A 24999-nucleotide genomic window follows, 5' to 3' on the forward strand; every position below is an offset into this window, starting at 1 on the left:
CACAGCAGCCGCCGCCGCCGCCGCCGCAGCCGCCGCAGCAGCAGCAGCCGCCGCCCCAGGCCCCCCCCATGGAGCCCGAGGCCCCGGATTCCCGCAAGAGGCCCCTCGAAACGCCCCCCGAGGTGGTCTGCACCAAGCGCAGCAACACGGGAGGTGAGAAAGGGCTGCGGCTCTGGGGGGGGGGAGCGGGCAGGGGGCCGCGCCTTTCTCTAGCCTCCTCCCCCCCCAAATGGCAGGTGCAAGGGCTCTGGGGAGGGGAAGGGCGCCCCTCCCTAGACTGGGGAACGGAGAGGGGAGTTGGGGAGGGAACAGGACCCCTTCTCCCTCTCGCCGCGGCCCTGGGCTGGGAGCTTTGTCTGCGTTGAGAGGGCTTTGGGGGGAGGGGGTGGTAAGTGTCCTTGGGGGCGCGCAAAGGATGGGGGGCGTGGGTGCCTCCGAGCGGGTGTCTCTGTGTCCTTGAGGGGTGTGTGATGTGACCCTTTCGGGGCAGGGGTGTTCCCGGGCTGGCGTGTCCTGGCGGGGGGAGGGGAAGGAGCTGAGGAGGCCTGTGGACCCGGAGCTTCCCAGCCTCCCTCCCTGGGGATGTCCTGAGCAAGGGTTGTCCCGGAGGGAGGCATGTGTGGGCCATGGGCGGGATTTTGCGTGGGGACAAGCTAGGTGGGTGTGTTGGGTGACATGGAGGAAAGGGTGGGTGTGTAAAGCTCAGAGAATGTGTGGCTGGGACAGGTGTGTGTGTGTGTGTTCGTGTGTGCGTGTGAGCCCTGTAAGGCCTGGATGTGTGACATTAGGGATCATGGATATGACAGAAAGGAGAGTGTGTGTGTGTATGTGTGTGTGTGTGTGTAAGAGATGAGAGGGGCTGGGCTCCGTGTTTGAGACCCTCATAGGGGTATATGTGACAAGTGCGTGCATGTCACTCCAGAGGGGACTGTGGCAGAGTGTGACACATGAGTGAGAGGGTGTGTGTGACATGCAGGGGGGTGTGTGTGGGCTGCCGAATGGGCCGGCTCTGGGTGTGAGCCACGAGAGGCTGTGTGGATCAGAGGATGGCAGTTCAGTGTGTGTGACACAGGCGTGTCCCGGGTGGGGTGGGACCAGGAGAAGCTGGTGAGGGTATATGACAAGAAAAGAGTGTGGGCGTGACTCCAGAGAGGCTGTGGCTGGGTGTGACACACGGAGGTGTGCAACGGTGACATCAGAGGGGGTGTGTGCAACAAGGGAAGGTGGGTGTATGACAGGGGAGAGACTGGGGCTCTGGTGAAATTCACGAGGGTGTGTAACAAGGAAAGGGAAGGATGGGGGCCCATGTGACAGGGAGCAGGAACGTGTGCATGTGACACCCAAGGGGTGGGAAAAGGGAAGGTGTGTGTGTGACACCCAAGTGTGTGTATATGTGTAACAGGGGGCTGTGTGTGAAATGGTTGGTGTGGGGATGATTCTGTGTGTGTATGACAAGGGAGTGTGTGTGTGTGTTTGTGTGATGGCTGCATGTTTGACAACACAGAAGGGGTGTGTGTGTAAGACAAGAGGGACCCTCACTGTGTGTGTGTGAAGAGGTATGTGTACCAGAGAATAAAAGCCAAGCTGGGAACTCTAGGTGTATGTCTACCCGTGAGGTAGGGTTTGTCAGGGGACTCAGAGCCCAGCCCGTTAGCTCCCTGGAAGGAGGGAGACCCCAGAGCAGACAAGCCCCTCCCAGCGGTCACCTTGGCCAAAATCTCCGCTTCCTCTGGCCTTTTCCTCCGGATGGGAAAGGGATGGCCTCGGCCAGAGCGCACTCTTCCCACTCTATCAGGCATTGTAGTGGGTGGGGTGGGGACCTCCCACCTCCTCTCCTTGGATGAACAGGAGCCGAGTCTCTTCCTCCCATCCCAGCCCCCTGCCACCCCTGGCCAGGTGCGATAGGAAATGGGGGAACCCCTGGCTGCCTGTGAGGGTGTCCAGCAGAAATTGGAGGAAAGGGAAGTTGGGGGAGGGGTGGGAGGGAGTTTCCTGTCCTTCTTCCTGCTCCCCCGCCCCCAGCACACACATGAATGTGTCCCTGCCACATCCTTGCCTCCTTCCTGCCTCACTGCCATTCCCAGTCCCAGGAAGGGTCGGGTACCCAGGTGGTCCCTGAACCCAGCCTGGAGGTCCAGCCCCACCCCTGCTGGGGGGGAGGGGAGGAGGTCTCATCCTTCTCTTAAAGGGGCTGAGATGCTCAAAATCTGAACACTCAGAGCAGAGCAGCACCACTTAACTGTGACGCTGCGAGGACGGTCAGGTCCAGGTGTTTGGCACCTACTACGAGTCAGGCTCTGAGATACGGGTTAATGTCCCAGTACAACCCTCCGGGGAGATGATGTGAGCTGCTTTTTCAGATGAGGAAAACTGAGGCTTAGAAAAATGAAGCCACTAGCCCGAACTCACACAGCTCATAAGTGGGGAAGCTGGGATCTCTCCAGCCCTGGGCTGCCTGGCTCCAGAGCTCATGTGCTCGGCCACTGTGCATCCTGCCTCCTTCAGCTGTGGGGAAACTAGGGTGAGCCCTTAGGGACCCTCTCCTCCAGACTCTTCCCAGGGGAAACTGAGGCCCAGAGATGCGAAAGGACAGTCCTCCATTTGCAGAAACCCTCAGGGGCAGAGCTGGGCAACCGTCCAGGACTTTCGTCTCAAAATTGACGGCTCCTTCCAATAATATTTTCATGTCTGTGGGACACTGGGTCAACCTCACGCCTTTTCTGGGCTTCAGCGTCACCATCTGCCAAATGGGGAAATAACAATAGTTACAGATGACAGCAGCTACCAGTATTCTTGCTTACTGCCTTACATGCAATATTTCATTTAATTCTCCCAACATTCTATGATGTGATACTACTAATAATAAATAAATAATAATTATAAATTATAACAATGGCTGACAGTTATGGTGCCACAGTGCACCAAAAGTACTAGGGGAAACACTGGGCACGGACCAATCATTTAATAATTCTTACAGTCTGATTATGTTACCCATCTTACAGGTGACACACTGAGGCACAGAGAGCTTAATTAACTTGCCCAAGGTCAGTCAGCTAATAAGAGGCAGAGCCAGGATTTGAACTCAGGAGGCTGGCTCCATTGGATGGGTAGACTCTATAGTGAACCCCAGTTTCAGGCAAGCAAACCAAGGCTCAGAGGGGTAAGGGACTTTCTAGGGTGTCACAGCAAGTCGTGCCAGCCTGGGCAGATTGAACTCCTACCCATGGTGCCAGCCTAGGGGCTGATAGAGGAGACGGTGGCTGTTGCAACTGGCTTCTGGGCATTGTGACTGGCAGGCAGACACCTTGGGAAGGAGATGAGGCGCTAAGGACAGGAAGGCTTGAATGAAGGGGTTGGATGGAAGCTCCAGTTGGGAACTCACTGGAGAAACAAATAATCCCAGTCTGGTGGCACGGTAACAAAGAGTGTCTCCCTTGAGTACAGATGATAACTCTTTTTTCTTTCTTTGGCCACGCCGTGTGGCTTGCGGGATCTCAGCTCCCTGACCAGTGAAAGCGTCCAGTCCTAACCACTGGACCGCCAGGGAATCCCCACAGACGATAACTCTTCAGGTGCTACTAGAATGGCCCCCATACTCCTGACTGTATTCCCACCTCTGTCAGCCCCATGCACACAGAAGCAGCAACTCCCCACTGCACACACACACTGCACACCCCAAATGTAGCTTACACCAGCCAGACCTTGCTCCCAAGATCCTCGATCGTTAACACAAAGTCAGTATCACCCAGGTTAAGAGCCCTAGAATGAGAGCTTCCAGGGTTCATCTCATCGCTGTCATGTGCTTGGTGTGGGACCCTCGGGTGAGTTCTTTCACTGCTCTGAGCCCCAGTGTCCTCATCTGGAAAATGGGAACTGTTAAGATGCACCTCCACCTCTCCAGGCTGTTGTGTGGGTTCAGTGAGATTGTATGTGAAGCACATGGCATCAGGCCTGGCAGATAGTAAGCACTCAATAAACAATAGCTATTATTATTACTATTATTATCATCATCATTATTATTGCTACGGAGAATGTCACATTCCTGATTTACCATCCAGTGGTGATTCGCCCCAAGGAAATCATACCCCATCCACCTGTCTCTCACTTGGAGGCAATGTCACAACTCAAAGACAGTTGTATTACATTTCTCACACAGACAGGCAACACCGTCATTCACAGGAAGATGTCACCCACCCAACATCCCATCCCTCCTCAGGGGTCCCACTCCCAACCACACCCCTGCCATCTTGTCTTCCACCAGCGACATCCTCATAAACTCCCAACGACAATATCAACATCCCACCCCAGCCTCCTCATACCTCCACAGAACACACCGATGCTTCCACCCCCCGACCCCCAGACAAGAGCAGGTGCCATGAGTACAACACTCCAACTTTGGTTCCCCCCGAAATATACTGTCACGAAAACAACACCTCTGCCGCATCCAATTCTGCCCCCTCTCCCAGATCCAAGCCACCTTTCGGGATCAACTCTCGGTATAAAGTGCCACTCTTCCCATAGCACCCCAAATCTTCTGGGTAGGTTAACATTATTTATGGAGGTAGGGGAGTATTGGTTACTTTTTGGAAACCTTTATACGCATTCCTGAGGAGGTTGGACACAAAAGGGACAGGAAGACCAGAGACTCAGAATGACTAGAAAGTGGAAAGGCAGCTTGATTCCAAGGAAGAAATATTGAAATCGCAGCAGAGGGGAACCAGGAGCGCTGAAGTTGGCATCTTCATTTGCTGTCCTGTGTAGAGGGAGCTGCCTGGACCCCAAAGGAAAAGCGAAGGGAAGGGTGGGTGGGTGGAAAGTTCTGGCATCTAGATTTTGCTTTGGTAGAAGAAAGTACTTTTTCACAGGCAGAGCCTTGGTTTTTCAAACAGGGTGGGATGTGTGAGGTCTGGGGACTCCGGGTTTAGCTGAGGTCACGTGTCTGCCCTTTGCTACAAGGAAGGCTGGCAGATAAAGGCCTGGCTTCTTCCTGGAGGAGGTGGGCTTCCCACGGTGGGAGATGCAGAAGATTCTGAAGAAGAGCAGAGCAGACTGTGGGCTGCCATGGGGACTCCTGGGGCTTAGAGTTCTGAGCTTCTACAGGCGAGAGGTCTCAGCTGGTCACTCTCTGTAGGACCCTGGCCTCTGAGGAGGGGCCTCCAAACTTCCACTAGTCTGATATAAGGACTGCCAAGCGCCCACAAGTTTGTCCACGGACAAACTTTTTGGAGGATCATTTTTAGTTCATATCAGTGTGCTTTGGGAGGAAAAAATATAACCAGCCCTTCAAACTCGGACTATTAGCAATGATTTTTTAAATGTCCTCTTTAAATAGATGCATTTACATTTTAAGAGGGAGTGGACTTAAAGGGCATGGACTGTCTGTCTTGTTCCCTGCTATGTCCCCAGGATCTAAAACAAGGCCTGGCACGTAGCAGATGCTCAGGAAGGATTTGTTGGAACGAGGGAGGGAAGAGGGAGAGAAGAAGCAAAGAAATAATAGTACAGGGGGATACAACAAGGGCCAAATTCAGGAAGAGAGTTACAGAGATGCTGGGAGGGTGAGTGGAAGCAGAGCCTCGTTTCTATCAGTGAGAAGACATTCCTCCTTCAAAAAGCGGGGAGAAGCCTGGGGAAAGGTGATGAAGGAAGTAGGGTCTCCCCTCCTCCTATTTCCTAACAAAACCCCAAACCTTGGAGGCTCATTTCCCCATTTACCAGTAAGTCTCTCTGACATAGAGCACTTACTGTGTACCAGACACTGTGATAAGAACTTTACCTGTGTTCATGAAATAGGTAATATTAATAACGATGATGATGATATCTGACATTTCTCAAGTGGTCTGTGTGCCTGAGACCCTCCTAAGTACTTTACAGTTTAGCATTTCATTAATGATCATAACTCCAGGAACTAGCGCTCTCCTGTCCCCATTTTACAGATGAGAAAACAGAGGCCCAAAGAGGTGAGGAGACTCGCCCAAGGCCACACAACCCATCAGTGGCAAAAGTTGTACTCAGTCGAGGGCTGTTTCTGCCATTTCATTCGGAGATTCTCAGACAAAACCTGAGGAAGTGTGAAGGAGGGGAGTGGGGGGCGTCCCCAGTTTTCTTCCGAGCAGACGATTACCTTCCGTCTTCAAGAGGGAAGCTGGGGAAGTGGCTCTGGCTGGAGAAAAGATGGGGAATGAAATCAAAGAAGGAAAGAGGACGGAGTTCTAGTGAGAACACCTTCCCATCTTTCTGAACCTTCCAAAGATGGAGAACTGGCCTCCCATCTCTGTGTCAGGTTGAGGGGCAGGGCTGGCAAGGGGCCACCTCTGTGAGCCCAGGGAAGGAAGTAATTTGGGGGGGGGGAGGGTGTCAGGATGATTGATGGAAAGGCACCCTGGGGGGCTAATTACCTAATAGGCTTAGTGGTCTGATTAGGCAAGTTTAAGAGGATTGCCTTGGGCTAAAGGAAACCCCTTAATTCTGGACCCCTCCCCATGCCTGCAAAGCCACATCCAGCCCTCATACCTCCATCTTCACACATCAGGGAACCCAGAACTTTCAATCTTAAGGGACCAGTTGGAGATGGGCATGACTCCCAGACCCCCAGTCCTGCCCCCACTTATATTTTAAATTTTAAAATTTTTGGCCGCACGGTGCGGCATGCGGGATCTTAGTTCCCCCACCAGGGATCAAACCCGCAGCCCCTGCAGTGGAAGCGCAGAGTCTTAACCACTGGACCGCCAGGGAAGTCCCACCCTGCCCCCACATTCAACAGAGCAGTTTCTCTTTTATCTGCTCTGGATGTTGGAGTTTCACGGGAGACATTGAAAATAGCTTTCCTTTGCTTGAAAGAAAAAGTTGAAAAACCAGTGGGGGATGATGGCCTAAGACCTTAAGCTTTGGAAGCAAAATGGCCTGGCTCGTCCCTTCCTTTTCCCAGTGTTTATTGCATGCCTACCAAGCGCTGGGCGCTGCATGAGTCCATGGACACAAGGGCAAGCTTCAGTGACGTGGCCCACACTGGATGACTGTGGTACATCGTTTCGAAGGCATGAGACAGAGGGATCCTTCCCCTCCTCAGGGTTCCAGGAAAGCTTCCAAGAAGGGACATTTGAGGGGGCACCTGAAGGACAAGAGTAATTCACTGAGGGAGGGGAGTTCCAGGCAAAGAGAATGTGCAAAGGCCCTGAGGTAGGAGGGAGGAGGGAAGTTTGAGGAACAAAAAGGAAAATGTGTCTAGTGCACCTGGAGGAAGATGAGAGTGTGCGGCTGGAAATGTGGACGGGGCCAAATCACAAAGTAACTTAGACTCAGAAAGTTCCCGAATGTCTACCCTGGGGGCGACAGTTTGGTTAGAAGGTGGGAAAGGTTAGGCACTTGCCTTGAGACTGCATTAACAAAGGGCTTTACACGTGACCAAGAAAACTGGTCCATAACAAAGAATGACCAAAGCCACATAAAGGGTCCCTGGTGCCACTTCACCACCTCTAGGTCTTTGAGTCTGTCCTGGAGCACATTGGTCTTTAGCCACCAGCAGGGGAAAGTGTTAAGCATGGGTGGGTGAAAAATGAATCAGAGTTACATTTGAATCTCAACCCAGCAACTGTCTTGGTGCCCTTGGGCCGGTACCTTCACAGCTCTGTGCCGCTCTGTGCCTAAGTTTCTCCTTATGTAAAAATGGAGCTCATTCTACCCACCTCAGTGGGCGGTTGTGAGGAATGGATGAGATCAAGCTGGCAAAGCACTCAGCAGAGCACCGGGTCAGCAGTGAGTGTTAGAACCTCTCCGGAGTCCAGCCCTCCTCTCCCCTCCCCCTTCGCTGCTTCCACCAGTCAGACCACCATCACTTCCTGCCTGGACCATTGCAGTTGCCTCTTGCTCTTCCACCCATGCTTGTCACAGTCTGCTCACCTCATGGGCATCAGAGGGATCTTCTTAAAATCTAAGACAGATCACATCCCTCCTCTGCTCAGAGCCTTCCCGTAGCTCTCATCTCACTTGGAATAAAAACCACCTTGGTCCACAAGCCTGAACACTCCACCACTATCTCCAACCCTCTCAGCCCTCATTTCCTCTGACTCTCCTCCTCCCTCACTCAGCCCCAGCAACACTGGCCACCTCTCTCTCACTCAAACAACGCAGGCATAACCCCATCCCAGGGCCTTTGCACTTGCTCTTCTTCCACATAGCCCCATAGTTCTGTTCCCTCCTCCACAGCCCGGAAACAGTGTATCATAATGGTTCAGATTATGGACTCTGGAGCCAGGTGGGGTTCAGATCTCAGCCCTGCCACCTACTAGCTATGTGAACGGGAGCAATTTCTTCACCTTTGTTTACTTATCTGTAGAATGGGTTTTTTTTAAAGTACCTCCCTCATAGCATCAGTGTGAAAATGAAAAAAACTCGTATTTGTAAATTACTTGGAACAGAGTCTAGCGCATATTAGGTGCTATAGAAATGTTTGATGAACAAAGAATGCCGCATTCTGGGGGAAGGCTTTCCTGGCCATCGGATCTGACAATGCAGCACCTACACTCCCCTTCCTCTTTCCTGCCTCTTTTTGTTTTCTTAGTACTTACCACCATCCGACAATGTAAAACACACTGTCTGTCTCCCCCCCTCTAGAAGAGTGTAGCTCTGTGAGCTCTTGGCTGAATCACCAAAACTCTTTTGGCCTTATTTGCCTTATTTGCGAAATCAGGGAGCTTTGTCTGTTTTCTTCATGGCTGTTTCACTAGAACGGTGCCAAGCACGTAGCAGGTGCTCAGGAATTATTTGTGGAATGAATGAATAAATGAGCGAATGAAGATCATGACGTGTTTTATTTTCCTACTGCTATTCTCTTGGTCATTGCTCCTCTGTGTTACTACTGTGGTCCCAGTGGTTTCCTAGCCCAGCCCATGCCAGTGCCTCCCTGGAGGTACCGTCCAAAGGTGAAGACCCCTCTCCCCTGACTCCCCTCCCCTCTGTGTGCCCCTGCAGAGGAAGGCGAATACTTCCTGAAGGTGCTGATCCCCAGCTACGCGGCGGGCTCCATCATTGGCAAGGGCGGGCAGACCATCGTGCAGCTGCAGAAGGAGACGGGAGCTACCATCAAGCTCTCCAAGTCCAAAGACTTCTATCCAGGTGAGCCCCAGCCCAGCCCTCTTCCTCTGGCCTCCCATCCCTCCCACCTGGGCCCTCTAGGAGGGGGAAGGGCTGCCCTAGGGGCAGTGAGAGTGGTAGGGGGCCTCCCCTCCCCCTAAGGGGACAGAGCTGCCCTTGGCCCCAGGGGCCAGGCCTGAGCAGATGGGGGTGGGGGCAGGGCAAGACAATAGGGCTGCTGCATATTCATGAGCTCATTTGCATGATGTGCTGGCAGATGTGCCCCTTCCCACACACCTGCCCCTTTGGGTCAGTTGGAGGAGCTGGGGGGGGGGCCAAGGAGGCAGGTGTTAGGGTGTCCCTCAGGGCTTGGGGGGCCAGCCATGCATGTTACATAGACCCTCACTCTTTCCCTTTGGATTCCTCTGTCACCCCATCTTGCCCCAATCTGAGTCGCACTGGTTTTCCATCTGTGTCATTCTTTATGTGTCTCTCATTCTGTTTCTGACTTTCCCATCTCTTGTTCCCTTAGGCTCCATTCCCATCGGCTTCTCTCTGTCTCCTCCTGCTCTGCTTTCTGCTCTGTCTCTCTGGTTCCGTCTGTACGTCCCCCATCTCTGTTCTCTTAGCCTCCCAGCCGGTCTGTGTGTCTTGGCTTTTTCCTCTTCCTCCCCTCCTCTTCCCTTCCCTTTCTGTCTTCCCATCTCTCTCCCCATCTTTTCCTTTTCCCCCACCTCTCTTATTCTCACATTGTTCTCTCTCTTCCTCTCCCAACTCTCTCTGTTCAGTCACCCATTCAACCAGTAGTTGGTAGCGCCCCTCAATGGGGTCATTCTTTGCCGGCGTTGCCCCTCATTTCTTTCTGCCCCTGCTTGCCCATCTCTCCCTTTACATTTCTCTTTTTCTCCTAAGCCTCAGCTCCCTCGTGTTTTTTTTCTTCCCCTCTCTCCAAAATCAGCCCCTTTTCTGCCTCTCCTCCAGCTCTATCGCCCTTCCCTCAATCATAAATCTTTCCAGGCCCCTCCACTCTCTGTAATCTCCCTCAATCTCTCTCACCCCTTCATATATCCCTCCCAAGACCTATGCCTGAGTTTTGACATCTAGGAATCCAGGGAAGGCCCCCTGAACTGCATCTCTGGTCCAGCGCCGGTTCTAGTTCATCCTTAATCCCCTTGGATTTTTTAGGTCAAACACCAGAGCTGGAGCCGAGGGTCAGGACAAATTCATATTCTCTCTCTCTCTCTCTTTCTCTGTGTGTCTCTCTTTCTCTCTCTCTCTCCTCCCTCCACCCCCCTGCCTCCCATCTCACTAAGCAGCTTTGGCAAGAGGTTTAGAGAACAGTCCAGGGAACCTGGCACAACCCCCTTTTCTCTTCCTCCCTGGCCCAGTTTCCCCCTCACTCCTCTAGCCCACAAGATATGGATGAGACCTCTGCTTGGGACTTTCATCCAAGGACACTTGGTTCCTTGCCCCTGGATCACATTCTGTGACATAACACATGTCATTCCCTCTCAACTCAGTGACACATCCCACTGGCCAGGCAGCCTAGAACCCCAGAGGATGGGACAGTCATTGCCTCTCTCCTGGGCCAAACACTGTTCAAACAAGCAGCGTGAGCCAGCGTCTCTCCCCAGCCCCTGGATGTGCAGCCAGCCCCGCTCCCCACCCCCGAATTGGAACTTCCAGATCATACAGCATATGCTGGCTCCTGGCTCAGAGATGCAGGGCACAGCTCCCTACATCCTGGTCTTGTCCCTAGGACTTCCCAGAACCCACAGGAACATAAGAAATGGAGATGCTACTGCTCAAGCATGTGTTCCTCTGCTCCTGGCTGATACCTTTCATTCATTCATTCAACATATATTCTCTGAGCATCTTCTCTGTGCCAGCACCGTACCGGACCAGGATGGGGACATAAGCACTGACTGTGACACCCCAGCTTAGCCCTCCCGGATCTCACATCCCAGTAAGGGGGATAAACCGAACACCATTGATGACCTAGAGTGGTCAGGGCTGGGACAGGGAAACCCAGAGGATGGAGGGAGCCCCAGACAGGGCACCCGACCCAGCCTGAGGAGATCAGGAAGGGCTTCCTGGAGGAGGCCAGAATAATAAGAGTGAGCTAGGTAAGGAGCAGTGAAGGGTGCTTCAGGGAGATGAAAGAGCATGTTCAAAGCCTGGGGGTGGGGGTTAGTTTGTTCAGTGTGGCTGGTGAAAGGACAGGTGAAAACTGATAATAGAGAAATTGAAAGGGTCCTCTGGGCCTAGTTGGTTCTGTCACACACACACACAGACACACACACACACACACACACACTGATGTGTCTACTCCATGAAACAAATACCTACCTGGCCTTTACCCAAAGGGAGGGGTAGAACACACAAAGGGTGTCCCCTCCTTGATACGGAAACCCCAAGCCCCAGATTCAATCCTTCCAGGTCATACATGGAGAAACTTAGACCCAGAGGAGGCAGGTACCTGCCCAAAGCCACACAGTCTTCCGTGTAGCTCACCAGACATTCTAGTGATTCTAAAACTCCTCCTGATTTTGAGGAGCTGCCTGAAGCCCTGGACCCTAGCCCCAGAAGAAAAACGGACACATACACTTTTTAAATTTTTTTAGTGATTATAACATCTCTGCAGCCAAGTGCAAAATCTTAAGTGACTACTTAATAAATTCATACATATTCTTGTTTACCATCAAAAATACAAAAGCAGAATTGCAGTCATTGTATGCCTCTCCCCACCACACACACACACACTCTCCACCCACCCCAAATTTAGCCCAGGGTGGCTCAGTGGTTAAAAGCCCAGACTCTGAAGCCAGACACCTGGGTTCAAAACCCTGATCTTTCACTACTGGCTGAGTGAACTTGGACAAATCCCAGACCTCTGTGCCTTAGTGTCCTTAGCAGCAAATCAAGAATAATAATATTGCCTGCCTCATGTATTAAAGTGAACAAATACATATAAAGTGCTTAGAATGATGCCTGGTGATTGGTGTTATGTAAGCACCAGCTGTTATTATTAGATATTCTTTCAGGGTTTAACTGAGTCTCCCGAAGCCCCTGCGGACCCTGGTGAAGAACCACAAGTCTGTGAGATCACAGACTCCCTGAGCTGGAAAGAAGCCTCCCAGAGATGGAGAGCTGGGCCACTTCAGTCAGGCTCTCCCTGGGGCCACCCCACCCCCCAGTTCCCACCCTGACCCACACCCTTTCCTATTTACACCCAGACGGAGGCAGCCTGCACGCTGACTCACGCTTGGCTCAGACCAAGCCATTGTTCTGGGGTGGAGGGGAGTAAGTGAGGAACAGCGGCCCAAAGGAGATGGGGGATGTCGTCTACACCAGTGACCCAAGACAGTGACACTCAGACACATGGCAAGACTCGCTTGCCAGGCTGAGGGATGGCAAGCAAGGGGTCAGGGTGGTAGCACTAGCGTGCCACACTGGAATGCCCACAGGACGCCGGACACTCACCCCCACGTGTCCCAGACACACAGGCACACGGAGCCTGGCGCACACTCAGGACCTTTTCCAGACGCAGGGAGTTTACTGGCCCTGCAGACAGAGTCCCACCCAGGAAGAGACACACACACACACCCCACACACCTAATATGTCCAAATCAGCCGGGCACTCACAGCTTCACCCCGGCCAGGCTTGGTGGAGTCTTCTTTGTCTGGCTGTAATTCAGACACTCAGACACACACACAAATACATCAGTCCTCCAAGCAGTCTTACATACTGACCCCTGGGTCTGCTTGTTGGTCTCTTTCTCTTCCTCATGTTCACACACATCAGTCACAGAGTCTTGCCTGTTTCCTGTACACGCACCCTTACACATATACGTGCATTCCATGTACCACTCATCCAAGTAGTCTTTTGAACACCTACGGGTGTCTGGATATCTCTTTCCTTTACACACACACACACACACACACACACACACACACAGAGTCATACAATCTCCAAGTGCTATACATTCATCATACAGCCTCAATGCCACTTCCTGGGATTCTTTGTTTCTTACTCTCAAACCCTCGGGCACACCCAGCTCAGTCTCACAAATAGTGTACATAACCTTGAACGTCACAGCGACACCCAAAGTCTTTCCTCCCACACAAGAGTACACACAAACGTCTTTGCTGAAATCACTATGTCACACAGTCTGTTTATATCTGTGTCTCTCCTCTTTCTTTTACACACACACACACACACACACACACACACACATAAAGATAACTGAGCCAGTCTTGCCCAAGTATACACATGCACACACACACCACTCACCCAGACAGCCTCACAGATGTACTCACACTGGTCAGTCAGTGTTACCCAGAGTCTCTCTCCCATATACATGTATCCCAGCATCACCCAGAATTAGTGTCTCTTCTCCCTGCTGCCCACCCCCAATACACACATACAAATAGTAAGGATGCCCAGGTCAGAACCACAGCCAATATCTGGAGAATCGCCAGCAAAGGCACCCACCTCACCCTGCTTTCTCCATCCCCCTGTCTCCACTCTTCCATGAGTTGCCTTTGCCCCACTCTGCTCTCCCCTCTCCACAGCCTTGCCCTCCCCCACCCCTCAGCCCTCCATCTGGTGGGTCCAGGCAGGCACTCAGGCCTCTCTGCTGTCTCCCCCATCCCCCAGCCCTTCCCCATCCTCTCCAAAAGCCCAGAGGCCGTCGCTGCAGGCTTTCAGGGGTTGCCATGGCAACGGGGCCTCATCCCTAGTCCCCCTGGGGGTGGGCTGAGGACCCGGCCAGCCACACCGATAAGGGGGTTCCAGTTACTGTGGCAACCATTGCAGGCCTGAGCTCTCGGCTTCTAGAAGGTGGGGAGGGGGGAGTGAGTGAATGGTTGCCAAAGCAACCGAGAGAGCCAGCAAGGACTGGGAAGAGGCAGCTGAGCCCTGTCTCCCTTGCCCAGGGCTGCTGTGGGCATAGCAAAGTACTTAAGCATCATTCTTCCATCCTCTGGGGTTGTTTTAAGGGAGGGAGAGGAAGTGCAGATAATAAAACAGGGATTCCACTCATTCTCCCAGCTACCCATCATGGTCTGGGAGCCCATGCCAGCTTGCCCAGGCTTACCAAGTGACCTGGGGCCAGTGAGGTCCACTCTCTGGACCTCAGTCTTCTCCTTCCATTAAGTGGGGCCTGTTTCTCAAGAATGCTCCCCTTCCTGTCTGATGAGTGTGCCCTCTCTCTTCTTTGCTCAACAGGAACCACAGAGCGAGTATGCCTGGTACAGGGCACAGCAGAGGCCTTGAATGCTGTGCACAGCTTTATTGCCGAGAAGGTCCGAGAAATCCCACAAGCGATGACCAAGCCCGAGGTGGTCAATATCCTTCAACCCCAAACCACAATGAATCCTGACAGAGCCAAGCAGGTTAGCAGGGGCAGAGGCTGAGTTTCTGTAAAGCTGGTGGGGTTTGAGAGAAAACACTTCTTCCACGTCACTGGATTGCGATGGGGGCTCAATGGGATAATGGCTATAAAACATTTACCAGTCAGATACATGGTAGTGGTTAGTATTATTGTTAGAGAGTCAGCCTAAGGACTCCAGACCTCTTAGAGTGATTTGATTCAGAAAGAGAGTGAAGGTCTGGGAGAATCTGGCCCAGACCCCCTTACTTATTCCTCCTTCCTAGGATTCTCCAGATCCTCTTCTCTCTTCCACATCTTCCCATTGTCTCTCAAAACCACCTGCTTCCCACTTCCTGTTCTCACCGGAAGTAACCTCAGTGACACCCCCATCCATAGGCAGAAAATTTTAGAAACAGCCTCAGGTACTCCCTCTCTCCATTAATTACTGAATAGGACTAGCCACCATTTTGGGGAAAAGGTGTTTCATTGGGCGGGGGCGGGTCCCTCTCCTACACAGCCCTCTCAAGGAGGGATGGAAGGAGGAGGGCAGAGCCTCTCTGTTGCCTCAGTTACCGGGAAGCCGTGGTGTAGGGGAGTGGCAAGGAGCTGACCAATCGCTTCCTGGGCCTCTCCCGTTGCCAAGACCACCATGCACACCGGGCAGGTGGGCTTGCTGCAAAGCCCCTGGCAGCACGGTCCTGACTGCGTAGAGGGCCAAGGAGGAAGAGAGCACGGGGTTGGCTGCAGTAAACTCCTCGTTTTCTCTCCCCTTCTCCGCTCCCGTATACATGTGCACACGATGCACAGGGGCGAGATGACCCGGGCAGGCGGACAGGCCACTTGTGAGGGTTCCTTAACGTCTGCCTAAAAGCAAAGACAAGAGAGAGGGCCTCGGTAAAAGGAAGCTGGAATTCCCTGGAATTCTTTTTGCCCTGAGGTGGGGGAGACCACGGGTCTGAGTTTCTCTGAGCTCGTGGGGAAACAGTGGGCAGAAAGCTCTGGAAGAATGCTTCGGAGCGGAGCGTTCCCCCCAAAGACTGCGGGCTTGGGGCTTGGAGCGCGGCTGCTGTCCTTGGTGCTGAAGCAGCTCTGCTCCTCGCGCCCTGCCAGGCCTCTCCCAAATCCCTTTCCACCAGCAGGCCACAGCTTACCCACAGTTTACAGGGAGGCGAGAATATTGCCTCTTCCCTCCGCCTTGGTCGTGGCCACTAGGGGCTCAGGGTTCATCAAGAGTTTGTACATGTTGCAGGGAAAATGGGGTCAGCACCATCTGTGCCCAAGCCTGCCTCTCCACCACCTAAGCCACAGGAACTGTGAAATAGCGGAGTCGAAAGGTTACAGAACCAGGACTTTTTCCTCTGCCTTATTACTCCGGGGCTCCAAAGAATGAGAGAGAAAATGGCTGAAGGCTCAGGCTCTGGAATCAGATGTTGAGTTGAATTTTCCTCTGATACTTCTTACCTGTGTGACCTTGAGCAGGTGACTTGATTTCTCCACGTAAAATGAGATTTATTATGGTACCTACTTAAGGGTGGTGGCTAGTGGTCATTAACGTTTGAAAAGCACTTGTCATGTATGCCTAATGCATAGAAAGTTCTCAAACAATGTTCGCCGTTGTCGTTACTATGGGATTTTTGAGTCAGGAGGCAGGTCTATTCCCTTTCTGCCTTGGACTTGCTGTGTTGCTCTGTGTCTTTTTCCCTTCTGTATGCCTCAGTTTCCCTTTCTTTTCAGTGGGGAAGCTGGGCCAAACCAGGGCTTATAAATTGAAATGCCTCCAGGATTCAGAAAGGGAACATAAAGGATTGAGGACTGCGGACTCAACATAGAGATATCATGCCATCCCTAAAGGGGGCAGCTGCTATTCAGCTTCACTCGATTCTTGCCATTTGGGAATGGGGACAGAGTATTACCGCATCTTCCCCATTTTTCCAGAGAAGTCAAAAATATTTTAAATCAACTGATTTTTCAAGGTTGGCTCAGTTTTTAAAACACTGTGTGGCTGTGGGCTGGCTATGGGCTGACCATCACCAGTTTGCCACCTCTGGGCTAGACCGGTGATTCTCAGCCCTGACTGGTATCTGAGTCATCTGGGTAGCTTAAAAACACAGATTCCTGAGTTGTGGCCTGGAGCCACTGAATCAGAGTTTCCGGGGAGAAGGCATGGGGATCTGAACGTGGACTCTGGCCTGGGATCAGATCCTGGCTCTACTGGTCACTATCTGTGTGACCTTAAGCAAGTTACTTAACCTCTCTGTGCCTCCATTTTCCAATCTATAAAGTGTGATAATAACAGTACCTACCTTGTAGGGTTGTTGCTAAACTTACGTAAGTTACTATATGAAAGTATTTAGAAAAGTGCCTGGCACATGGTAAGCACTGTTAACGGCTGCTGCTGTTAATTGTTGTTGTTGTTATTATTATTTTTAAATCTCCAGACTTGCAAACCTCTGAGGCAGATGGTCTCTGAGGTCTTTCTGGCTCTAAGACACCTACAATTCTATGGCTCTGAGATTCCAAGATTCTAGACATGTATTATTCTAACAGTCTACTGTTCTAACATCTAAGATTCTGCAGAACTGCATGTGCAGATGTAAGCTGCTGTGGTCTTGCAATCTGGGCCTATCACGAAGGCAGCTACTGTTTTCTGAGGGCTTCCCATGTGCCAGGCACTAAGGGATCATTTTAGTCTTTGAATATTCTCCATAATTGTATAGAGTAGCTGTGGTTATGTCAATGTCAGAGATGAGGAAACGGAAGCACAGAGAGGTGAAGTCATTTGCTTTCACCATTTCTTGGCGAACACAGTTCCTTGGATGAAAAGGTTCCATCCTTCCCCCATTGCTCTGAAATGCTGTATCACATACTAAATACCTCTTTACCCTTAGGCCTGGTTTTGTACATTTTTCTGTTCTATCCCCTTGATTTGTCAGACTTCTTTTTTTCCAATGATTTCTTTAAAATAACAGCTGTATTGAGATATAATTCACATACCGTAAAGTTCACCATTTTAAAGTGTGTAATTCAGTGGTTTCAGTATATTCACAAAGTTGTGCATTGATCACCACTATCTAATTCTAAAACATTTTCACCACCCCAAAAACAGCCCCATAGCCATTAACAGTAATTTTCCATTCCGCCAGTGCCTCTGCCCCAGCCCCTTCCCACCATTAATCTACTTTTAGTGTCTATGGATTTCCCTATTCTGAATAGTTTATATAGATTGAATGATATTTCTGTGGCATTTTGAGTCTGGCTTCTTTCCCTTAGCATAATGTCTTCAAGATTCATCCATACTGGGAATTCCCTGGCGGTCCAGTGGTTAGGACTCCACGCTTTCACTGCCGAGGGCACGGGCTCAGTCCCTGGTCAGGGAACTAAGATCCCCACAAGCCGCGTGATGCGGCCAAAAAAAAAAATTTAAAAAAAAATTCATCCATACTGTAGCGTATAACAAAACTTCATTCCTTTTTATGGCCAAATAATATTTCACTGTATGGATATACCACATTTTGTCTATTCATCAATTGATAGAAATTTGGGGTGTTTCTACTTTTTAGCTATTATGAATAATGCTGCTAATGAACATATGTGCGGATGTATGTTTCCAGTTCTCTTGGGTATATACCTAGGGTGGAATCTGTAGGTCATATGAGAAATCTACGTTTAACTTTTTGAAGAACCACCAGACTGTTTTCCAAAGTGGCTGTACCACAGATGTGGGATTTAAATCCAGGTCCGCCCATGGGGATAACAATGACAACCACCATTTCATGTGTACCCACTATGGGCACATATTAATTGCCTGCTCTCATGGCATCCAATGCTTGGCACACAGTAGGTGCTCAGCAAATGTTGCTTGTTTGAATGAATGGGTGATGACGTGCCCATGGGGACCAAGCAGAAACATGACTGAGGGGAGGTAGCCTGGTATAACCTGGCAGAGGTAGGCACTATGTGTCGTCTGAAGGGCAGCCATACTCAGTTCTGGCTAACTGTGGCCATGCTTGAATTTCAAGCTCATCATTTCATGCGTGATCTCTATTAGACCTCACAGTAATCCTATGGAAGAGGTATGAATATCCCCATTTTATGGAAGAGAAAACTGAGTTTCCAAAAGATTAGGTCCCTTGCCCAGAACCAGCGGCGGAGCCAGGATCTGAACCTGAGCAGGTGCCTCCAGAGTCCAGGGCAGCTTGTCAGGGATTTGTGTGCAACGGACTGCAAACTGGTAGTCTGGCTGCTACACAGTGGTTCCTAGACGTTTTGAAGCGGTTACCAACATTTAAAAACTAGGACGCTTCACATTTTACAAGTCAGAATTGCCAGTTAATCTATAAAACTCGTATCAGGCTGAATTTGAATATCACACACACAGAGACCACCACCACCACCAGGTGAGATGCACCTGGCTGCCTCCACCCAGCCCCATTCCTGCTTGGTCCTTTGGGCATTTCATCATCCATTCTTTCATCCATCCATTCATTCACCCACTCTTGGCTGAGTATGTGCCAGGCATTCCTCTAGGCACTGAGAACCCAGCAGTAAACAATACAGACACAAATCTCTACCCTTGCGGATCTTAAATTCTTCCCTGGAGAATCAGAAAATAAGTAAATAAATAAAATGTATAGGATGTCAGAGAGTGAAAAGTATTATGAAGAAAAGACAGAGAAAAAGGAAAGGAAGTATTGGGGCCTTTTTTTCTCTTAACTTTTCATTTGGAAAATGTTTAAAGAACGTTACAGTGAACTCCCTATACACTGCACTTAGATTCACCAATTGTTAACACATGTTTTATCTGTACACACACACACACACACACACACACACACACACACACGTTGGTTTTTTGTTTGTTTTTTTGTTGATCTATTTGAAAGTAAGTTGTAGATCTCATGACTCTTCACCTCTAAATACTTCAGTGTGTACCTCCCAAGAATAAGGAGAGTCTCCTATGTTATTATATTACTATTATCACACCTATAAAAATTAACACTGAATTCATAATATTATTTAATAAAAAGTCCATATTCAGATTACCCAAAATATCTTTTATATCTATAAAGTATTTTTATTAAAGATTCAGTCAATGTTCATGCGTTGCATTTGGTTGTTATACCTCCTTAATCTCTTTTAAGCTAGCATAGTCTAGGATATATTTTTGAAGGTAGAGCCAACAGAATTGCTGATTGGATGTTGAGTGTAAAGGAAAGAAAGGACTCCTAAGGGTTGGGACTGAGTAGTGGAAGGATGCATTTCCACGTGCTGAAATGAGGAACACCACGGCAGAAACACATCTGAGGAGGAAGATGAGGAGTTCCATTTTGGATTTTAAGTTTGAGGTGTCCACTCAACATCATACTAGAGATGTGAGGTTAGCAGTTGTGAGTCTGGAGGTATCCATGCTGGAGATGTAAAATAAACACAGACAAGCTTTGATAATCAGGTGGTCAGGGAAGGCCTTTCTGGGGAGGTGCATTTGTGCAATGAATGAAGAGAGGGGCGAGCCGTCTTTTCTGGGGAAAAGCATTCCAGGTGAGGGAACAGCAGGTGCAAAGTCCCTGAGTCTGGGCAGAGCTTGGCAAGTTGGAGGAACAGCAGGGAGTCTGGTGTGTCTGCAGTGGAGTCAGCAAGAGGGAGGGAAGAGTGAAGTCAGGGAGATCAACAGGGAACAGAGCATGTCAGAGCAGTGGTTCTCAGCCCTGTTTGCTTGTTTGAAGGGAACCAATGTCCCCTTTCTCCTACAAATATTTTCCTATGCCCACTTTACTCTCTGAAATTATATATATAATATGTCTGTTTGTATAAATAAAAAACATATCTGGGGCTTCCCTGGTGGCATAGTGGTTAACAATCCGCCTGCCAATGCAGGGGACGCGGGTTTGATCCCTGGTCCGGGAAGATCCCACATGCCGCGGAGCAACTAAGCCTGTGTGCCACAACTACTGAGCCTACGCTGTAGAGCTCGTGAGCCACAACTACTGAGCCCGCGTGCTACAACTACTGAAGCCCACGCGCCTAGAGCCTGTGCTCCACAACAAGAGAAGCCACCACAATGAGAAACCCGCGCCCCTCAAGGAAGAGTAGCCCCGGCTCGCCGCAACTAGAGAAAGCCCGCGCAGCAACGAAGACCCAACGCAGACAAAAATAAATAAATAAATAAATTTATTTTTTTAAAAATCTACATCTATAAGATTTCTTAAAATTTATTTATTTTATTTATTTATTTTTGGCCGCGTTGGGTCTTTGTTGCTGCGCAGGCTTTCTCTAGTTGCGGCGAGCTGGGGCTTCTCATTAGGGAGCACAGGCTCTAGGCGCGTGAGCTTCAGTAGTTGTGGCTCACGGGCTCTAGAGCTTAGGCTCAGTAGTTGTGGCGCACGGGCTTAGTTGCTCCGTGGCATGTGGGATCTTCCCGGACCAGGGCTCGAACCTGTTGTCCCCTGCATTGGCAGGCGGATTCCTAACCACTGCGCCACCAGGGAAGCCCTATATTTTAACAATTTTATTGAGATATAATTCACATAAATACATTTGACCCATTTAAAGTGTGCAGTTCAATGGCTTTATTATATTCAGAGTCTGGCATCCATCACCGCAATCAATTTTAGAATATTTCATTTCCTCAAAAGGAAACCTTGATCCCCTTAGCTAGCACCCCTCAATCCTCCCAGCTCTCCCCACCCCAGCCCTAAGCCACCACTAATCTACTTTGTCTCTATAGATTTGCCTATTCTGAACATTCATATAAATGGAATTATACAATATGTGGTCTGTTGTGCCTTACTTCGTTCACGCAGCATAATATTTTCTAGGCTCATCCATGTTGCAGCATGCATCAATCCTTCATTCATTTAAATTGACTGCCAAATAATATTCCATTGTACGGATGTACATTTTCTATATCCCATAAGACTTTCAAATAAAGGAGAGATGAAAGGAAGGTTATTTGTTATAAAATAAGGTGAATTTTAATATGTAAATACTCAGCCAGGGCCACAGTAGAATAAATAATGAAATAGTCAGCTGCTCACACCTAATGTGGCCTGAGTGAGACAGAGCGTAGTATTGGAGACTTAAATGATACAGGTGGCATTACTACGGAGGTCATGGTTTTCTTTTTTTTAATTGAAGTATAGTTGATTTACAGTGTTGTGTTAATTTCTGCTGTACAGCAAAGTGATTCAGTTATACATATATATATATATACATTCCCTTTTATAGTCTTTTCCATTATGGTTTATGACAGGATATTGAATATAGTTCCCTGTGCTATACAGTAGGACCTTTTTGTTTATCCATTCTATATATAATAGCTTGCATGATGTCATGGTTTTCTAAAATGATGAACGATTCTTGGTAAAATTTAGAACAAAATAAAGTACAGTCTTCCCTTGATTTACCAATAGTTACATCCCTGGAAATTTCAGTAGATCTTAAAACCGTGCAAAAGAAAAAAATACTTGGTACTTACACGTATCATGGGGCTCAGTTCTGGCTGCGAGATTTATAAGCAGACTTCTCGCCAACATGAACGTCCAGGGGGACATTCAAAAGTTGTACAGGACCTGGGACTCCATTGTGAGGAACTGACTCACATTACGGGGTGCAAACATCCCTGACCCTGCCCACTGAATGCCCGCATCTGCCCCCAGTCATTGCAGACAACCAAAACCACTCCCACAATTTTCCTAACACCCCCAGGGTCTGGCTTGGGGGTGGAAAGGAGAGGCAGAGATGAAAGCTTCAGAGGGTAGAATCCACAGGTCTGAGGGGACGTGAGAAGGATTGAGAAGGAGGAATTTGTGTGTAAAAATGCTCCTGGAGATGTGAAAGGAGACATTTGGTTTTGAAATATCCCCACTGGAATCAGGATTGATACGGGGGCTTCCCTGGTGGCGCAGTGGTTAAGAATCCGCCTGCCAATGCAGGGGACATGGGTTCGAGCCCTGGTCCGGGAAGATCCCACATACCACGGAACAGCTAAGCCCGTGCACCACAACTACTGAGCCTGCGCTCTACAGTCTGCATGCCACAACTACTGCGCCCACGTGCCACAGCTACTGAAACCCGCGCACCTAGAGCCTGTGCTCCGCAACAAGAGAAGTCACGGCAATGAGAAGCCCACGCACCGCAACGAAGAGTAGCCCCCGCTCGCCGCAACTAGAGAAAGCCCGCGCACAGCAACGAGGACCCAAAGCAGCCAAAACTAAAAAATAAATAAATTTATTAAAAAAAGATCCGATTTGTAGCTGCAAAGGATGGGCTGCTCTACAACTGAGAAGGGGGACCCTCATATGTAAGTGACCAATTTTCTCCATCTTCTCTGATGTAAGCTTTTTTTAATCATCATTTTTTGCAGATAAGACAACTATATTAGATTGCTAGAGCTGTCATAACAAAGTACCACGAACTGGGTGGCTTAAACAACAGAAACTCATTTTCTCACAATTCTGGAGGCTAGAAATCTGAACTCAAGGCATCGGCAGTGCTGGTTTCTTCTCAGGCCTCTGTCCTTGGCTTGTAGATAGCCACTGTCTCTCTGTCTTTTTTTTGCGGGGTGGGGGGCCCGTGCCACACAGCTTGCGAGATCTCAGTTCCCTGACCAGCGATTGAACCTGGGCCACGGCAGTGAAAGCCTGGAATCCTAACCACTAGGCCACCAGGGAGCTCCCCCTCTCTGTCTTCACATGGTCCTCCCCCTGTGTGTGTCTGTGTCCTAATCTCCTCTTCTTATAAGGACACCAACCATATTGGATTAGGGTCCACCCTAATGACCTCACTTAACCTTAAATGCCTCTTTAAAGACTCTGTCTCCATATACAATCATATTCTCAGGTATTAGGGGTTATGACTTCACCATGTGAATTGGGGTGGGAGGGGACAGCAGTTCAGCTCATAACAACAATGAAGAGCTTAAGCGAGGTGACCATGTCATAAGGTGGAAAGCACAATGGAGCAGGAATCCACGAGGCTGGATTTCAGTTCCTTCGCTGTCTGGGTGACCTTGGGGCAAGTCCCTTCACCTCTTAGGCCTCAAGTGGCTCATCTGCAAAGTGAGACTAATGATGCCTTTTCTGGGGCTGAGAGTCGGAGTACTTGATGATATAGAAGGACATGGGCACCAATGCAAGATCGGAGAGGGGTCCTGGAGGGCTCCCACTGCGTTAGTCATTCAGCTTCTAGGTGCCGGATGGAAGGGAGGTCCCAGATGGAGGGGAGGTCCCAGGGGTCCCAGGAACCGGGTGGCTGAGAGGCTACTAAGGAGAGATGGAGTACCAGCTCTTTTTTTTTTACCAATGAATATGGAAATATTTCAATATTTCTAACCAGTAGAATCATACTGGTGCATATCAAGGGGGCGTGCTGGGCCTGATTTTGGACATTTGAGAGCCGGGGTGGGAAATGACTTGAGATGGCAAGTCTTAGACTAATGTTGCCCTTCAGTCTCCCATTACCCCCCTAAAGACCCTCCCTCTGGCTCCCCACGCAGGCCAAGCTGATCGTCCCCAACAGCACGGCGGGCCTGATCATCGGCAAGGGGGGCGCAACAGTGAAAGCCGTGATGGAACAGTCGGGTGCTTGGGTGCAGCTGTCCCAGAAGCCGGAGGGCATCAACCTGCAGGAGCGCGTGGTGACGGTCAGCGGCGAACCGGAGCAGGTGCACAAGGCCGTGAGCGCCATCGTGCAGAAGGTACAGGAAGATCCCCAGAGCAGCAGCTGCCTGAATATCAGCTACGCCAACGTGGCTGGCCCTGTGGCCAACTCCAACCCCACCGGCTCGCCATACGCCAGCCCCGCTGATGTGCTGCCCGCCGCTGCCGCTGCCTCGGCCGCTGCCGCCTCTGGCCTGCTGGGCCCGGCGGGGTTGGCGGGCGTGGGAGCCTTTCCTGCCGCCCTGCCCGCCTTCTCAGGCACCGACCTGCTGGCCATCAGCACGGCGCTTAACACGCTGGCCAGTTACGGCTACAACACCAACTCCCTCGGCCTGGGCCTCAACTCGGCCGCAGCCTCTGGGGTCCTGGCCGCCGTGGCCGCCGGTGCCAACCCTGCCGCCGCCGCCGCTGCCAATCTCCTGGCATCCTACGCCGGTGAAGCAGGGGCCGGGCCAGCCGGCGGAGCTGCTCCACCTCCACCCCCGCCGCCTGGAGCCCTGGGGTCCTTCGCCTTGGCCGCGGCCGCCAACGGCTACCTCGGGGCCGGGGCGGGCGGCGGGGCGGGCGGAGGGGGTGGCCCGCTGGTGGCCGCTGCGGCCGCAGCGGGGGCGGCTGGGGGCTTCCTGACGGCGGAGAAGTTGGCGGCTGAGAGTGCCAAGGAGCTGGTGGAGATTGCGGTGCCTGAGAACCTGGTGGGAGCCATCCTGGGCAAGGGGGGCAAGACGTTGGTGGAGTACCAGGAGCTGACAGGCGCCCGCATCCAGATCTCCAAGAAGGGAGAGTTCCTGCCAGGCACGCGGAACCGGCGGGTCACCATCACGGGCAGCCCCGCGGCCACGCAAGCCGCTCAATACCTCATCAGCCAGCGGGTCACCTACGAGCAGGGAGTGAGGGCC

The 24999-nt window shown here is 50.8% G+C and overlaps 1 protein-coding gene across 1 annotated transcript in view; it reads left to right on the top strand.

Annotated features, from left to right (window-relative positions):
• The window catches only part of NOVA2 (NOVA alternative splicing regulator 2), a gene marked incomplete at its 3' end in the record, with an annotated part of 25373 nt that continues 374 nt past the window's right edge, over positions 1 to 24999 (top strand). The window contains exons 1-4 of the mRNA XM_082435858.1: positions 1 to 153; positions 8971 to 9114; positions 14303 to 14469; positions 23941 to 24996. Of these exons, the coding sequence (XP_082291984.1) occupies positions 69 to 153; positions 8971 to 9114; positions 14303 to 14469; positions 23941 to 24996 (1452 nt within the window). The 5' untranslated portion in view covers positions 1 to 68. The remainder of the gene's footprint in view (positions 154 to 8970; positions 9115 to 14302; positions 14470 to 23940; positions 24997 to 24999) is intronic.

Source organism: Balaenoptera physalus (genome assembly GCF_965194825.1).
Source record: "Balaenoptera physalus genome assembly, chromosome: 19".
In the NCBI taxonomy this organism is placed as follows: domain Eukaryota; kingdom Metazoa; phylum Chordata; class Mammalia; order Artiodactyla; family Balaenopteridae; genus Balaenoptera; species Balaenoptera physalus.